General features: G+C 34.4%; 2 protein-coding genes and 1 pseudogene across 3 annotated transcripts; 1 reads left to right on the top strand and 2 right to left on the bottom strand.

Annotated features, from left to right (window-relative positions):
* Positions 1–615: 615 nt before the first annotated feature.
* LOC122600920 lies at positions 616–4,109 on the bottom strand. 2 transcript variants are annotated; one of them, XM_043773696.1, is made up of 2 exons: positions 3,949–4,109; positions 616–2,868 (listed from the first exon to the last, which is right to left on the bottom strand). In XM_043773696.1, exon 2 carries the CDS (start codon positions 2,054–2,056, stop codon positions 1,202–1,204), a length of 855 nt encoding a protein of 284 aa, XP_043629631.1. In that variant the 5' UTR covers positions 2,057–2,868; positions 3,949–4,109; the 3' UTR covers positions 616–1,201. Both variants share the same exon structure in this region, with proteins under 2 accessions (XP_043629631.1, XP_043629632.1).
* An 866-nt stretch (positions 4,110–4,975) lies between these two features.
* LOC122599995 (pentatricopeptide repeat-containing protein At4g19220, mitochondrial) lies at positions 4,976–7,901 on the top strand. Its single transcript, XM_043772626.1, has one exon. The coding sequence runs from the start codon at positions 5,062–5,064 to the stop codon at positions 7,774–7,776; it is 2,715 nt and encodes a 904-aa protein (XP_043628561.1). The 5' UTR covers positions 4,976–5,061; the 3' UTR covers positions 7,777–7,901.
* LOC122599996 lies at positions 7,861–16,500 on the bottom strand (annotated as a pseudogene).
* Positions 16,501–18,042: the final 1,542 nt, after the last annotated feature.

Below are 18,042 nucleotides of genomic sequence, written 5' to 3' on the forward strand. Positions count from 1 at the left end.
AGCTAACGGGTTTACCATTTATATAGTCAAAGTGATATTAATCTGATTATACAAGGGATGATGATGCATCATGCATGCATCATTCTTTTTAGGTAATGATAAATATTTCAGTGTATCACATACCTAAAAATAAAATATAAATCTATCACAATGTACAATCTTTATTGCATTGATATGTGATGTGTGATTATGGTGTATTCACTAATTGTTGTGTTACCAATATCTGCTCCTATTTTATTTTTGCCGGAAATTAACAAATGTGTTTCATTACATAAGACTAAAAAAATAATGTAAATATCACCTTTCATAAACTTGTATCTTTCAACCATTTTTTACATAATAGTAACACTTAGCTATATTAAAGTTTAAAACATTTTAACTTGTTTATTTAATAACTCAACTCAAAAAACAGACTTCAAAAATAGAATCTAACTTCTTTTTTAGTATTTTGATTCCATAATTAAAAACTTAATATATTGATAATATCGTTTTACTGGTATAAACAAAATCACAAACGTTTGTAAATCAAAAAAATATACATCCTATAAAATTTATTTGTGTACGTAGGACTTGAACTTCATGGAATTCTCAGATTTAGGACTTCACTCACATGAATTAGTAGTCCACTTTTGAAGACATGTAAAACAAAGAAACATATATACAACCACATAATTGATTGTTCAGAAGACAAGCTTAACACAAGATCATAACATCCACAACTAAAGGTTCAAAACACATACTGAAAGTCTGAAACTAAGCTTTTACAACTACTCTCTACTTTGAAAGTTGAGCAAAATATCATCACCGCTAATCTTATAGAATACATCTCTCTCAACATATGTGACTAAACGATCGTTTAACAGCTGATCACCTGTATTTTTGTGCACTTTGCTCTTCACATAAGCCATTGCTGAGAAGGCTCGTTCCACGCCAGCAGTTGTGACGGGGAGGATCAAGGCCAACTTGATAAGTAAATAAACAAGATTGAACACCTCATGTTTTTTTGTCATCACAAGTTTCTTAGAAAGCTCTCTTAGCTCCTTCAATCCAGCAAAAATATCATCTTTCTTCATTTCATAAATATACTTATCGAGTTGATCATTAAGATGAAGCAAATCAACACTTGAAAACTCGTTAGGGTAAAATTCGGCAAGTCTGAGCAGCTTTTGCTTATCGAAGGAACAGAAACGATTGACAGGGCTCAGGCTGCCCAGACAAACAAGTAACTCCATAGTTTCCTCATCAAATTGACTGTTGAGTTCTTGGATGTGAAAGTCAATGGTTGCATAAAATTCCTCAACTTGAAAATGATGAAGGTTTGTAGTCTTAGTTCCTCACCTCTTCTTCTTGTGTAAGGAACATACATGTCTTCCATATTTAGAACTTTAATTTCATGTTTTCTGCAAAAGGTATTGACCGAAGTCAAGAGAGCTTCCCATCCAACGTCTCTTATTCCTTGCAATCCTTCCTTGACCAATTTCACAAGTGACATTGCAGAAACAATTTCTTCATCTTTTTTCTGTAAAATGATGTTTAGTTCATTCATAACCTCAAATATTGTCTTCATCACATGTGTCATGAAAATAAAGTCAAAAGACACAATTGCCTCACAAGCAACATCGAATTCGTGGCAACTAAATGACATTGAAGATTTATCCTTAATCATATCAATCATATCAAGCATATCAAGTATCACAGGATAAAACTCAATGACATTCAAAACCAACTTATGGTAAGGCCGCCAACATGCATGATTCAACCTCTCCAAGCCAACCTTCTGATTCAAATATCTGGCAACTTCAATTGGAACATCCTCAAAGGCCTGTGAAACTTCTTCAAACCGACTTTCTTTCGAAATTTCACTATCCTTCCAAGAAAATCCAAGCACATTTGTTAGATAATCAAGTCTATAAAAATACCAACCAACCCATCTTACTTTCTCTTGAGAAATTGCAACAAGCGTCGTTTGAAGTTGATGGACAAAACAATGACTGTAATATGCCGACTGAATTTCTTCCTTAATCATGTGTCTGAGACCACTAATGTCCGCTTGCATATTGCTAAGCCCGTTATAACCTTGCCCACGGATCTTAGAAGAACTCAAAGAATGCTTCCCTAGCAAAGAATAAATTGCATCTCTAAGAGATAAAGCCGTGCCATCCTTGACATTTTCAATACCAAGAAATCTTTCCACCACATCTCCCTCTTTGTCAACATACCGCAAACACAAGGCAACTTGCTCGCCATCTGATACATCAGGATATTCATCCACCAATATTGCAAAGTAGTCACCAACAATGTCTTTTAGTCTTTTACAATGGCTTTACTTGTTTCTTTTGCACATGAGTTAGCCCTATCTTTATGAACTAAAGAAGCATTCTCTATCACAGCTTCATCAATACTTTCATCATATTTGGCCAACATTTTTAATAGCGAAATAAAATTCCCCTCAACACCTAATCCTTCATCTTCATGACCATGAATTTCCAGTCCTTGTTGCAAGATATACCGCAAACAAACAAGAATATTGAGTAATGGAGGTCGATAAACTTTTCTAGTGGAGTATTCAAGAGTAATCTTCATTAGTTCACCAAAATTCGTATGATCATTTTCCCAAAGTTGCAATTCAGCATCAAGATCAAAATCAGCACCACCGTCAGAATCACTCATAGTTCCCATTTCGATATCTTGATTTTCCTGCAGGTCAAGCCCATTCTCACTTTCGCTTGACGAATCATCTGATGAGGACACCAAACCATCTTCGATTTTCCTTTTGCTTTGGACATTAAGAAACGAATCCAATGTCCCCTGTTTCATCTTCTTTTTTGATGGATCATTTCCATCCTTATGCATTGTCTACTACAGCAACTTTAACAACACAAGCAAACACTTACATGTTAGAACTTTGAAGAATGCAATATTACATAACTCACCAAATTTAACACAATATACACGACAAATGAAGAACAATGATGGTTTGATACTTATTTTTATGGGGTTTTTATGCAAAAAACTTTAGTTGTCCTTTTGTCCCATTTCTTTGCTTTCGACTCAAATCACATCATTTTCTAATGACCTCATTATTTACATACTAAAAGATGGATTTGTGCTCTGCCGTTCAAAAAAAAAAAAAAGATGGCTTTGTGGGTCCTTGTCTAAGATAAAAAGATTTTGCCAAACACAGTCATTAGGACTATGTTTATTATGTTCAAACTACCATAGATTTTCACTCTTATGTGTGCCTCAACATATTATCCTAAGGGATATGTATATTATGTTCATACACACATAAATATATTGTACATCGAAACTAATCACTGTTATGTGTGTCTAAACATGTTATTCTACACGCTATGTTTATTGGTTCATCCACACATAAATATATTTGTACATCGAACTAATCGGTCTTATGTGTGTCTGAACATATTATTCTAGTGCTATGTTTATTGGGTTCATACACACACAAATATATTGTACACGATATAATCACTCTTATGCGAACCTAAGGACTACGTTTAACAAAATTCAAGAAACAAAAAACTGGCTAACAAAGGTTACACTTTTCACATAAAAATGTCATCTTTATATATAAAGGTGTCAAATTTATATCAAATGTTAAAATCTGAATACAAATTTTAAGATTATATGAGTAGCTGCTAAATGGAAACAAAGAAAAAAATAAGTTATTTCATGACTTGTTAAGCAAAAGTAAATTATTTCAACATAAATAGTTTTTAAACTTTAAATTCCTCAAAGATTCACTTATGGAAAGGTTCAAAAACCTCATCCATTTACTTAACAATAAATGGTTTGCATTTCAGTTACAATGTAGTATATATACAAATAGCCTAATACAGTATAACATAAATCTTTGATATTTAAATAAATAAAAAGTAGTAACAAAAAGAAGTATAAAAATGGAGAAAATTATAAGTTGGGAATATTTACCGTTGAATTTGTTGAAGGGGATCCAAGAAGACTGACAGTAGAAAGAGGTAAGAATTAAGAAATGAAGTCAGATAGTGAAACCCTAATTTAAATTGGGTAAAATCAACTTAGATTTTCATTTTTCTTTTATAACCATCTACTTTGTTACGTTTCAATTTATCAACGAATATCGGGTTGTTCAAACTTTAGGTTATAAAAGCGTATCACTAAATTTGATTTATTTATCACGAACATGGTATATATATCATTATGATAATACTAATATCACCACTTTTAATGCTTACATAATGACAAATTTTATATATAAATCGCTCTATTTGTCTAATCATATTGACCTTTAGAAAATATTTATAAATTCTTGATAATTCTCCAGAAATCAAATAAAAATTTCACAAAATTATCTTATTGTTATAAATTATTTCACTTGTTCAATGTTTGGACATGGTTCACCCAACTAATGTATTTTTAAAATATTTATTTTTTAAAATATTTATTTGTATTTTCATCTAAGAAAGTACTTTAAATATACAAATAATTATTATTGCTACAAGTTTATAAATTTGAAACAAAGAAATTCTTTAAAAGAAAGTGATATAGATACCATCTTTACTCCCTTATAAAAAAAAAAAAAACTCCTTTTATTTTGCGTAATTCCTTCTTTGAATTACTTTTGGCTTTTTATGTTTTGTCCTTAATAAATTATAATTTACACTCTAAACTTTTATTTTAATAATTAACATTTTAATCTCTTATCTTATAAAAAATTTTACTATCATAATTATATCAACATAAATTACAACGCCCCCACCACCAATAGTACCATCACTGACACATTAGACTGCCTTATTCCCCACCATCACCGTCACATTGCGCGGATATCATGCTCGTTATTTTTAAAATATGTACCACACTCCATATTTACTTTCATGTACTAGTTTGTACAATTAACTCGGTTGTGATAAATAAATAATAAATGTTGTGCAAGTATAAATTCCTTAAACTAATCCATGTTTTGCATTAAGCCTAAGAAAACAAAAGCATGTTTTCCACTTGTCCTTTCATTCTATTCGTACCAATTGGCTAAAACAAAAGATATTATAACAACCACAACGTATGATTCGATGGGCAAGTAAACGTGTAAAACCCAGTATATATTCATTCCCTGTTACCTTTTTTCCTAGATTTTGTCGTGGGGCATGTAACCTGTTCGATGAAATGCCTCAAAGAACACAAAGTTATGAAACTATTGGTTTTTTTGATGTTCTTGATCTTGTTGAGCACTGTAAAGTAAGACCTGATGTTAGAAATGTTATAAAGGTTCATGCTTTAGCATTTAAGGTTGGTGTTCTTGCTCACTTGCCCACTTCGACATCTCTCGTTATGGCTTATGCTCGATCGGGAGAGTATCGTTGTTCTGTGGATGTTTTTGATGAGATGTCTTGTAAAGATGTTGTAGTTTGGAATGCGATGATGACGGTTATGGTTGAAAATGGGCGGTTTAACGATGCTATAAGTTTATTTGTTGAAATGTTCAGGGATGGGACTAAGTTTGATTCTGTAACTCTTGTGATTGTGATTTCTGTTATGTCAGCATTGAGGAATAGATTGGTTTATTTGCAGGCCGTTCATAGTATAGGTGTTAGGAAAGGTTTGCTTTCGGACTGTGATTTGTGTAATGCTCTAATCAATGCGTACGCTAAATATGGTGACTTGGGCTCCTCGGAAATTATGTTTCTTGAAACACAAGTGAAAGACAAGATTTCGTGGAATTCTATGATCAGGGGTTGTTTAAGCAATGACCATCCTGAGAAATCTTTATGGTATTTCAAGAAAATGGTTTTTTGTGGATCACAAATTGATAACGTTGGTTTATCATGTGCCATTGCAGCAGCGACTTGTTTGCAATATTTGGGCGCTGGTAGGGCTGTTCATGGGTTGGGCATAAAAGTTGGGTACAATGAGAACCTTCATGTTTCTGTACTAAATTCTCTTGTTTCGTTGTACTCAAAGTGTGGAGATATTGGAAGTGCAGAAATTATGTTTAGAGGAATTTATGCCAAAGATTTGGTTTCTTGGAACACAATGATTAATGGTCTTGCTTCAAATGGAATGATTTTTGAGGCCTTTTGTCATTTAAGGGAAATGCAACTTGGAGGAGCAGTTCAGCCAGATACAGTGACATTGCTTGCTGTTCTTTCATTATGTGCAGAATCAGTGCTTTTAATAGAAGGAAAAACCATTCATGCATTCATTATAAGAAGATTACAAGGATTAAACATTGTAGCGATGAACAGTCTTATGAATATGTATTCTAAATGCAACCAGATGGAAAAAGCCGAGAATTTATTCATGTCTATGAAAAATAAAGATTTGGTTTCTTGGAACACAATGATATCTGGATATGCCCAAAATGGGAATTCGAGGTTTGCTCAACTGCTATTTAAGAAACTGATACATGAGTGTTTGGAATGCACTCTGTCAACTGTTCTAGCTGTTCTTTGTTCATGTGATTCACCAAATTTTCTCAAATTTGGGGAATCGTTACACAGTTGGCAACTGAAATTAGGGTTCTCAAACAATATTCTCGCTGTTAATGCCCTAATTTGCATGTACACGAATTGTGGAGACTTGAAAACTTCTTATGCATTGTTACAAAGTGTTTCCACAATTGCTGACACCGCTTGTTGGAATGCCATGATTGCAGGTTGTACACAAAATGGGTATTTTTCAGAAGCTTTAGAAACTTTTAAGTTCATGAGAAGGGAAGCAAACGCGAAACATGATTTTGCTACACTCGTAAATGTAATATCAGCTTGTGGAAACCTTGAATTAGCCTTTCATGGGAAACTGGTTCATGGGTTTGCTCATAAGACTTTGGTTGATGGAGATGTTCGTGTAAAGAATGCATTAATCACAATGTATGGCCGAGTTGGGGATGTTGACTGTGCGAAGTTGGTGTTTGACTCGTGTTCCAAACATAATCTTTGTTCATGGAATTGCATCATTTCCGCCCTTACTCAAAACAAGAAAGGTAAAACCGCATTACAGTTATTCAAACATCTTGAATTTGAACCTGATGAGATCACACATGCCACAATTTTGTCAGCATGTACCCAACTGGGAACTATTAGGCATGGAAAAGAAATCCATGGACATGTTCTAAGATCCAACTTTCACAAAAATTGTTTCATAGTCGCCGCTCTTATCGACATGTATAGCAACTGTGGAAGATTAAACAAATCTATCCAAATTTTCAACTCTTTGCCAGAAAAAAACATTGCCAGCTGGAACTCGATGATTTCTGCATATGGGTTTCACAGCCAAGGTCACAATGCCATCAAAATATTCAACAAAATGACAAAATCTGGGGAGAAGCCGACAAAAACCACTTTTATAAACTTATTATCAGCTTGTGCTCATTCAGGTTTAGTGAACGAGGGTTTAAGTTTCTACAATTGTATGTTTGATGAATATAGTGTGGAGCCTGAAACCGAGCATCATGTTTGTGTGGTGGATATGTTGGGTCGATGTGGGAGGTTAAGTGAAGCTTATGAGTTTATACAGCGGGTGGTAGCGAAACCTGATCATGGTGTTTGGGGCGCAATGTTAAGTTCATGTAATTATCATGAAGACGTTGAGATGGGGAAGAAAGTGGGAGAAATTCTGTTTGGTTTGGAACCTAAAAATGCAGGGTACTACGTTTCTTTAGCGAACACATACGTTGCTGCTGGAAGTTGGAATGATGCAGTAAAGTTGAGAGACTTTGTGGAGAATGTAAGGTTAAAGAAGCCAGCAGCTTACAGTCAAGTTGATGTTGGTTTACACTGATGTACTGTAATCACAAAATGTGTAGAAAGTAGCTTCTGTTATAGACCAAAGTAAGATACTTGACCAAAATATCATACCTCATCATTTATCACAATCCAATACAATTTTATTTATTGCCCGTTGTACGGTTGTACCTCATGATTAATCATACAAAAATAGATATTTCATCCGGAAACTTCTACATAGACTGACAAAAGCCATTGGCAGATTCAAAATAGAAAAACATAATAAAAGTAGGCTACTATTTGTGTAGTAAGCTGGTAACAATCGGAAAATCTGGTGCTATATCAACTGGGACCTGAAAATTCATGGAATGCACATCAAATGAGCATATAGATGTATTAACACCAATTTTAAGTATATATTGTTAGAATATTTTAACGTTTCAGCTGGAAGAACGAAGTGGAATCATTCATTAGAGATGGCAGAAGAGTGGGACAGGTGAGTTGGGTGACAGTTCAAAACAATTCAGTTTTGGTGCAGTTTGAAATGACCCGAAACATCGTCCAATTTTTTTCTGAAAATAATTTGAATTCACAAATGAGCGAATTGTATCAAAATACAATGTACTTTAGTTGTCAATTTCTCATAGTAAGAATAAATTCTGTAAGATGACCCCTTAGATGGTTAGTAATTATATTTAAAACGCGGGTTCATTCTATCTTGGTGAAATATTAGATTAACGATACAATTTCAACAATCATCCGTTTATTGAATGATTTAAAAGGTTTCATGGACTGATAGTGCACGTTGAACAAATCTCAACCCATTTGACCCAATTCAATTTAGGTCCATTGATTATTTCCAGCGTATGACTTATTTGAGAGATAAGATTACCCATAGTCCCACGTTCACGTTTCACCCTCAAGTAAATTGATCGAAGTTGAGTTGAGATAGGTTGCAAAACTAAGACACTACAATTATGAAAATGACACCAACTGAAAATTACCTGAAGCTTTTCCAACTTTTCCATAGCAATTTTTAAAGGCTGTGTCATTTCACCGTATTTTTCAAGAAGATTTTGTGCTGCATCTTTATTGCCTTTGGCTTGAATGGTAAGTATTTCCCTACTTAAACTCTCGACTGCACCTTCAACCTATTGGAACACATGAAACAAATCAGTTGAACAGGTACAATTCTCTTGATGTTACATGAGGAACCAAAGAATACTTCAATTTAAGAAAACACTTGAAAAGATGCAACTAACACTTCCAATGGAGGCGGCAAAATGGGTGGTTGGGTAATGGGTCAAAATTCAAAACTGGTTCAGGTTCAAATTGGTCATTTTTCAGTACTGGCTGAAACAGGGCTGTCCGGTTGGATTGACCCACAATTACTATTTCCCATCCCCCCAATAAGGGAAAAGGGAATATAAGGCTGTCCGACACCTAACCTTAGGTGTGGAACCCCTCACATACTAATATTTTATTATTTATTGTTTAATGAATAAATGTCTGGGCCCCCATGATTTTTATGGTTTAAAAAACTAATATGTGAGTGTCCGGCATCTAAGCTTAGGTACCTAACAGCCTTATATTCCCATCCCCCTTACAATAATCATATAATTTTTTAAACAAAATAATTTAGGAGGTTGTATGCTTTTTGAATACAGAGTATATGTACATTGGGTGACTTTCGACCCGTTTGACCTGTTCCCCTTTTAGCTCAATACTTAAAGTCTAACCCATTTGAGATAAACAGCCAAATCAACCCATTAGGCCAAGATTGACAGCTCCAACTTTCATTAACGTTTTCATTAATTATCAATTTCAGAAACACAACTCAACGAAAACCATAGGATGTCATTTTCTCATTATGAGCTCGATACAGATTGCTACATGAAGCCTATTATCTCAACCTAACTCACTAAAGCAAAATCTAAAAGAAAAATACCTTATCAAAGTCAACAGAGAATGTTTGGTCAGGATGCAAAACAAAGGCCCCTTTCTCAAATAACCAGTTAAACTGTAGTGCCTGTCCTTTGCTGATAAACATGACAAGAAAAAATAAAGGGATCAATAATTCTACTATAAATAATAAAACAGCGTAGAGTACATACAACTATATCAAGCTAAAAATTGGTGGTTGGTTACCCATGAGCTTCCTCTAAACCAAAACGGACTGAGCGAAAGCAGCCGGCAAGGAAAGAAACATAGATGGACTTTACAAGACTCTTCGGAAGTAAACCCTGGTCAACCCCAACAAAAGTCAAGCAAATGTATACAAAAGTCTAATAAGCGGTTAAAGGTTGGTAGGTCAAAGTATATAAAAACCATCCATACAGACATTCTCTGCAATACATCTAAACATACTTCAATGCAGAAAGGAGGGTTCACTTTTAACTTTTTAGTGTCGAATAAGTTACTTTATAAAAACTCAATTTCATAGGGGAGAAAATAGCTCATATCTGCCTTCAACTATTAATAGTACAATACAAATGTTTGGAGATAAAACGAACAAGTAACACTTACAACCTTAGCAATTAAGAAATTAAGGGCCCAAAGGCCAACAATGTCAGCTTTAGCTTCTTCAAGAGCCGAGTGGAGTTCCTGAAGCTCCTGTTTAATTATATAAACATGTAAACAAATTCAGCATGTTATTCATCAGATTCAAGAAGATGGTAAAAGTCTAAAAGATTAGAGAAACAGACCAATCTCACAGTAGACTTCAGACCACTTGGAAGTGTTATTGTATGTGGTCCAATCCCATGACAACACTCGTGACAGATTGTGTGAGAGAAAAAAGAGTCAAAGTCAACTAGCTCCCGCTGTTCCTTTATAACACACAAGTCAGCTATAGGTTGGAGAATTAGCTTGAACCTGTTTTAGGAATAAATTCAGGTATCAAATCATTTTATAGCTTAACTCTAGCTTTATTCATCATCAATATGTGTCAACAACTTGAATACATGTAAGAATATGGTAATGGGATTGTTCACATTACTTTGCCTCAGAAATATTCTTCAGCCTGACCATTGATGAACCACGATCTTTCACAATACGTTCATCATTTGGAAGATTGAAGGCAGCAGTTTGAGGGCCCTTCACATCCTTCGATAGCAAAATTAAGCAAATCCATATATTAGTCATATACTTTCTCACATACAGCAAAACTTTAAGCTATATACTTATTCAGTATTATAATTGATCAGATAGTTTGACTTTCAGCCACAAGGTTCCCATATTATGGCATTATTGGAGGGTATACCACATATTTGACTGACAGCCAAACACTTTACTAAACTATCAGACTCAAAGATCGAAATTTATCCGGATGGTAAGCTCACCCCGGAATTGTAAACAAGCTGGATGACACGAATAGGTGCAGATATTATATCTTGTGATTTGTAAATGGCATCCATTGGAAGATTTTGTTCCAAAACCTACATAATTTGATTGGTTAGGTAAGAAGCATCAATAATAAAGTTTAAAAAGATGTAATAATTTGATCATGAACAAATCCAGTATTGTACCTGCAAGTGATCCCCAAAGAGTTTAAGTTGAGCGGATGCTTTATCATCCCGAATCCCAATAAATGCCTCAAATGTTGCCTATGGAAAAACTAAGAAACCTTGGTCAGTACATAACCAAAAAAAAAGGTACAATATATTTGAATATTGGGGCAAAAATAAAGCCTAAACTATTATTTATTAATCCACCTTAGAGCACAAATGAAGAAGAGGTGTGATTACCTTGTATCCAAATAAAACATCTTCATAAGTCTCATACGGCCAATAGTTACATCCAGCTTAGAATCCTGAAGAAGATGAATAATGCATGCAATTAGAACTACATTTGACATAAAGAATAAACCTATAAAAAATCTATTGCTCAATAGATTATAAAGTATGTGATTCTTCTAGAGCTCCCCTATATCTTTTATACAAACAATTTTGGCTTTTGGTGCACATATATATTATTTGAAGGACTGACATCACAAGTCAGAAGTAAGATATTTCTATAATTCTATTTGAATAAGTTGACACTTTATTTAGATCATACAACACATGAAGAATGATCCATAATGAAATTACGTGTTCTGACCAATTCCATCCATGCTATATCTGAGTCATAATAGTCATTGGAGAGGAACGCATCAGCCTTGCTATGTAACAGTCTCTTCAAACTACAAAATCACGAATGACTTTTCAGAAGCTCATTGTCTAGTGCAATTGAATACATATAAATTAGAAGTTGGTATATTTAGTAACTTCATACCTGGGTGAACTGGCCAAATCCCCAGCTTTGTGTAACAACTCAGCAGCTTCTGTAAGATTAGCTGAATATTCCTTAGAGTAAGGGATGGTATAGAGACCAGTCGTATTATTAATACGAGAGTCATTATCCCTTCTAATAACACTGAAAAACCCCATTGCATCTTGCTTTTCTTTTTCTGAAAGCCCATTCACCCATAACTCGAATTCCTGCCACAACAAAGGAAATGTTATTAGAAGGTAAAATGACCTGAAAACTCTCTGTCCAACTTTTAACAAAAAAAATTATGCATTAAACATGACTACTAAATCAATTTTATTTGTTGATAATCTAGATATTTAAGAAAGCGATATAGGAGGTCATATGCATTATAACTACGCTTTGGGCAACTTTCGAGCCGTTCTCCTTTTTAGATATTTTTTTAATTCAACCCACCTGACCTATCTCGGATGTAAATAGCTGAAATCTACCTATCCAAAATTAGATCAGTCAACATTTGTCACCTATTCATGACATTTGCCACAAATTCAATTATACCGAATGTATAACATATAAAGAGACATATATACCATTTTATCCATATCTGGAGGGTAGAAGCTGGCACCAGGTGGTTTCAGAATGGGAAACACAGCTTTATATTCAAGACCTTTCCAACCAGCCACTGACTTAGTTGCTTCAGAAAGTAATTTCACAGCAGAATCTGCAGGTGTCAAAAACGCCTCATTTTCATCCAGACAAGACCTACAAAATGGGAGAAAAAAAGGTAAACTTTGATACGCAAACCGTTTACTCCTTACTAACTACTCTTCCAATGACAAGTTACTATATCTTGATCTAACAATGCTATAAAGTAGTGACACGAGGAGATCCTATATGAGCAAAATTGTAATACTTTTAGGGGCAGTACCATGGACTTGTATTTATCGAATAATACTTCCATTTCAACGTGTCCAATTCGGATATATGACCACGCCCCCTTAACCATTCCCTCAGAGATGAATTGCTGTACCATACCTGATTCAACAGAAAAGAGAGAACAAAAAAATCACATCAAAGACATATATTTGTTGAAGAATGAAGAGCTCCTTTCTATAACAAATCAACATTTTATATAGATTTGTAAAAGTTAACTAAATAAACCTGCTGGAAGAAAATATCATCCATTATTTTCGCAGCTTCAATGAGTAAAACCAGAACTTCCAGATCCTCTTTGGTGACACCAGTCAACTGTCACAAAATAATGGTTTATAGATTACAACCTACACTAATAATCGATTTCTAATAAACAGAGATGAGGGAAAATAAAACAACATCTGCAGTGAGTGAGATAGGGGCATAACGATTCAGCTTCTTTTGTAGAAACAAACTCTGTGCTTCCACTTCGTTTTGATACCTGTCAAAGGCACCCATTTAATTATATGTGCCATGTGAAGTAGATAATTCAAAAAGGTTCTAAAATTTCAAGTGTACCTTATGATTTGAAATAGTTCATAATCATAATTAATAAAACAGTTTTATGTAGCTCGATTCAAATCACTTGTTAATACATTATTCTTAAGTCATAATAACTATTAATGTATACAAATTATGGTATTTTATGGTGAAAGATGTACCTTTTGGTAATAATATCGAATAATTGACCATATGGACCATTCACATTATAGGGTACATAATGAGGGTCTCCGTTAACAAGTAAATGCTTGTACTCTTCAATAGATACATATATAACGGATGAAACTTCAGATTCCTACGATAAAAGAAAACCACATTGTTTTTTAGGTCTCATTTGCAAAGTAATGAGTTTAATTGGTCATACAGAGCAACCTTTTTCTCTCGATACTATCAGAATTCTGGTGTATCTTCCTAGAAATGCAAAAAATGGCAAATAATTACCTGAAGAGTAAAAGCTTCCAAGGGAATTGGGTCAAGTGTTGTCACCAAATAAACATCATCAAACTCGTTATCAATGAACCTCCCGTCATTTGTAACGCTACAATCAAATGGAAAGGTAATATAGAGATCATAATGTAGATTTATATACAACAGAAGGTTCACATTTTAAATTTTGAGTGGCTACTTATAAATAAAACCGACAATGCCAATCATATAAAAGGTCTACCATTCTTGCAAGAAAACAAACAGCAACTCTAAGGCATCATCCGGGAGAATTACACCTAGCTCTTCTTGAAGCTCTCTCCTGCAACCATACAAATATTCAAATTTATGTATAACAATATATACAGTTAACGAATATAGCATAAACCCTAATGCATAAAGATTCCTGTTCAAAAATCTGTCAATCTCATCAAATAGAACTTTACACCAGAGTCTGATAATCTACCTAGCAGTTATAAGGGATGTATCTCCTGCAGATACATGACCTGCACTAGAAACGTCCCATAACCCAGGCCATGAATCCTTGAAATCAGTACGCTTTTGTAACAGAAGTTGTTGTGTACTTTCAGCAAAAATCCACACATGAACTGCTCGGTGATAATCCCCGTCTCTGTGAACAGCACTTCTGTAATAATATATAAATATAAAGACCATCTTAATTATAAAATTATCTAATATCTAGTTACAATAAAGTTCTACATTTTAATCATGAAACATTGAAACCTACCCCAACAAACTCTGCAAATAATTGAGCCACACAATGAACCAATGTTTAAGAATGTAAGGTGAAATCTATGACTTCTTTTAGAAAGGGAATCACTTAGAAATGTACCAAGCTTTGAATGTTACTATTGTATGTATTCGGAGAACTTTTTGGTAACATGGCAAGTTATATGAGTGTCCAGTTTCAGCTTTGTAAGCTTTATACAAATGTCACGTCAGCAAAAATACAACCAGATATATACAATAGCAATATTTAGAAAAAAGTTGATCGCACCAAGCTTTATAAATGGCAAATCGCCTAAAGTGGGGCAATTAACTTCATTTCTTTGCAATAAAGGTGTAACCTTAATTTTGCGCGCTAAGGCCTCTGCCATCCATGAACACCCCACCCGATTTCTTCATTACCACATTGGCACCACATCAACTCTTCCTCCCCAAGAACACCCCCTCCCCAACCATCCATACATCTTTCTCACCTCATCCTTAAATATTTAATTATTTCCAATTATTTAAACACAAAATTAAATAAAAACTTTTTATTAATTATAAAAAACATTACATTAATATAAAATAAAACATTACATTACTTTAAAGTTAAAAGATTACACTAATAAATAAAAATACACAACATTAAAAAAAAGACATTTCAATAATAACAATACTAATAAAACTAGTCGTCACTTTCATCACTATCGCCGCCACAAAACAAATGCCCCACCTCGTCCATTAAAGATTTACGATACGCAAGAATGGTTTTAACTTCTTTTCTTGGCAAACAATTGGGAACCGGATTTTGAAGAAACCGGAATACATCCATAATTCGCTTTTTCTTCCGGTGTTCCTCAACTTTCTTCCGATGTTCTTCAGCTTTCTTCCGATCTTCGTCAATTTTTGCCAACACTTCTTCTTGCATCTTAATAATTTTGTCAAGTTTCTGCTGTGTTTCGTCACTCAAATTTCGGTCGGAAGTCGCATCCGATGAACTGCCCGTCTTCCGGCTAACATTACGACCTGGTGCTCTCCTAATGGGGTCGTCACGAAATAACTGCTCCATACCCGGTGTCAAGCTCAGGTTAGCCTGCGGTATCGGTTCTTTGTCATCCAAATCTATTGTTGGGACCATGGGTTTAACCGTGACATCGTCGTCATCCCAAAACTCTGAAAAACCTTTGAGCACCTCATAGCATTGGTCGTACACAAACCTTTTTCCATACTCTTTCTTAAACTGCTTATGTGCGGCGTCATAAACCTCCTTATCATTGACACTACTTTCTCCCCTTTTTTCGCTACACGTCTTAAAAATTGCCCCGAAATCCTTTGTCGTTTTTTTAATCTTATTCCATTTGCCTTGTAATTGGCTTTTATTACGTTCTCCGTCAACCGTATCCTTATTGAACAATTTAATTATGGTACCCCAAAAAGCAACATCCTTTAGACTGTCCCCGATGACAGGGTCTTCAGAAACGGTAACCCAACATCTCGACAACACTAAAGCCTCGTTGTCGGTCCACGTCCTTTTGTCGCAAACTTGTTTCGGCTTTTTTCTCTTCTTTTTTTGGGCGGTCGGCATTTCTTCTTCGTCGTCACGACGAGTACAAGACGCAGCGGATGGGGGTGGCCTAATTAATATATAAACTAACTTGGCTTATCTTAGATTCATTCAAAATACTTATTGCCTTATAAAAACTAAAGGTTGATTATATAAGTATTGCATTATAGATAGATACAGAAATTAATAAAATTGAAGTAAGGAAGAAAAGTGACCTGGGTTTAGAGACACCGGTTTTAAGACCAGTTTTGGTGAGAATGTCGAATTGTTCTTCTTCGACCTCCTGTAGCTGATCATCATCATTACCATTCCCCATTTTACTTTTTATCTTTTTGTGTTAGGTTTTATTAGTTGATTTTACTTACTTATATTCCTTTTTTGAGTTTTTTTTTTTTATAAGAATGAGAAAGAAATGAAATGAATTGATTTATTTCTTGATTTTGTTCAATATTTTTTTTTTATAAAAATTTTCATATATGCCACTACTAACCTTTTAAACTAGATTAATACCCGGTCGTTGACCGGGTTATCAATTAAACTTAAAAGCATTTAACCAAAAATTAAATAAAATTTTAAGTTAACTATTGAAGTAATCAGTGTGATTGATCAGACAAGTATCAAGGCTTTCGGTAGACTTCTTTCATTTCCGAATTTGAGTATGAAATCGAGCCTAATGTTGAAATATATAGTCGACTTAGTATTTATTAGACCTGCCAATACTCGACTCTATCCGAAATTTGACTTGAAACCGACTGGGAAAAATGGTTAGGGTTGTGAAATCTCCACCTGGTAACCCGCCAACTTTATTTTTGTGGGTCAAGGTCGAATCGACCTTTTTGGGTAAAAGATATCCCTCAACCCGGAAATATTTATATTTATATAACTTTTATTAATATGCCGACTCTCCAACATATTTGACCCGACAACCCACAATCTATTTGACGTGAAATCAGCTCGTCAACCCACCAACCCGTATGACCTCAAATCAACCCACCAACCCATTTAACACGTCAAACTAACAACCCACCAATTCATTTAGTGCGTCAACCTGTCAACCTACTAACCCTGAAATCAACCCACCAACTTATTTAAATTGCCAACTCGATTTCTCTCAAATTGGTGGTTGGGTTGACAGGTTTTGGTTTTAATTTTCAAGTTGACTTTGATATCTAGCCGGTTTGGATTGGGTATTTTCAACCCGACAACTCAAGTCCGTTAGCCCAAACCTATAATCTAACTATGTGTAGTACATGGAATGAATTCGAATTGAAAGAAAGTGAATAAACTACAACAAATGTGTTATCATTCGATTAGCAAAATTTATTTTAAATAATCGGGTCAAGATTAAACATCGTATTGAAGACATAGTTATTGAAAATAAAAAAGTACTATTACATAACACGCAATTTTTGAAACATTAATCAGTAGAAACCAATCAAGGTATAAAAACATTACCACAAAATGAAACAGTTTATTTATTTCTATTTGTTTCTATTACAACACTCAACAATGCTAGTATATTTCGGATTGTTATTAAAATCGGTAACAATTCCATTATATCACCAAGATATATCATCCATCACATACGTAGAATCCGAACCCTACACAAACTTGCATGAATCTGGGACCTATCTCCAATCACTGAAAGCCTCTTGTTTGTCTGTATTATGTGGCGTATGTCAGCGTTAAAGACCAAGAATCTGAAAGCCTCTCGAGACGTACACTTTGTTAAACTTGTGTCTGACGACATTGCACTTTTGTTGGTGGCGATATTTGTTTCCATCTCATTCCAAGTTTTGGATTAAGATATCGTCATTGGCACCTGTAACCAAAGAAGAAGCAGAAAGTAGAAAAAGGAAAAAGGAAATAATGAATTGTCGATTT

The sequence above is a fragment of the Erigeron canadensis genome, chromosome 5 (assembly GCF_010389155.1).
Source record: "Erigeron canadensis isolate Cc75 chromosome 5, C_canadensis_v1, whole genome shotgun sequence".
NCBI lineage: Eukaryota > Viridiplantae > Streptophyta > Magnoliopsida > Asterales > Asteraceae > Erigeron > Erigeron canadensis.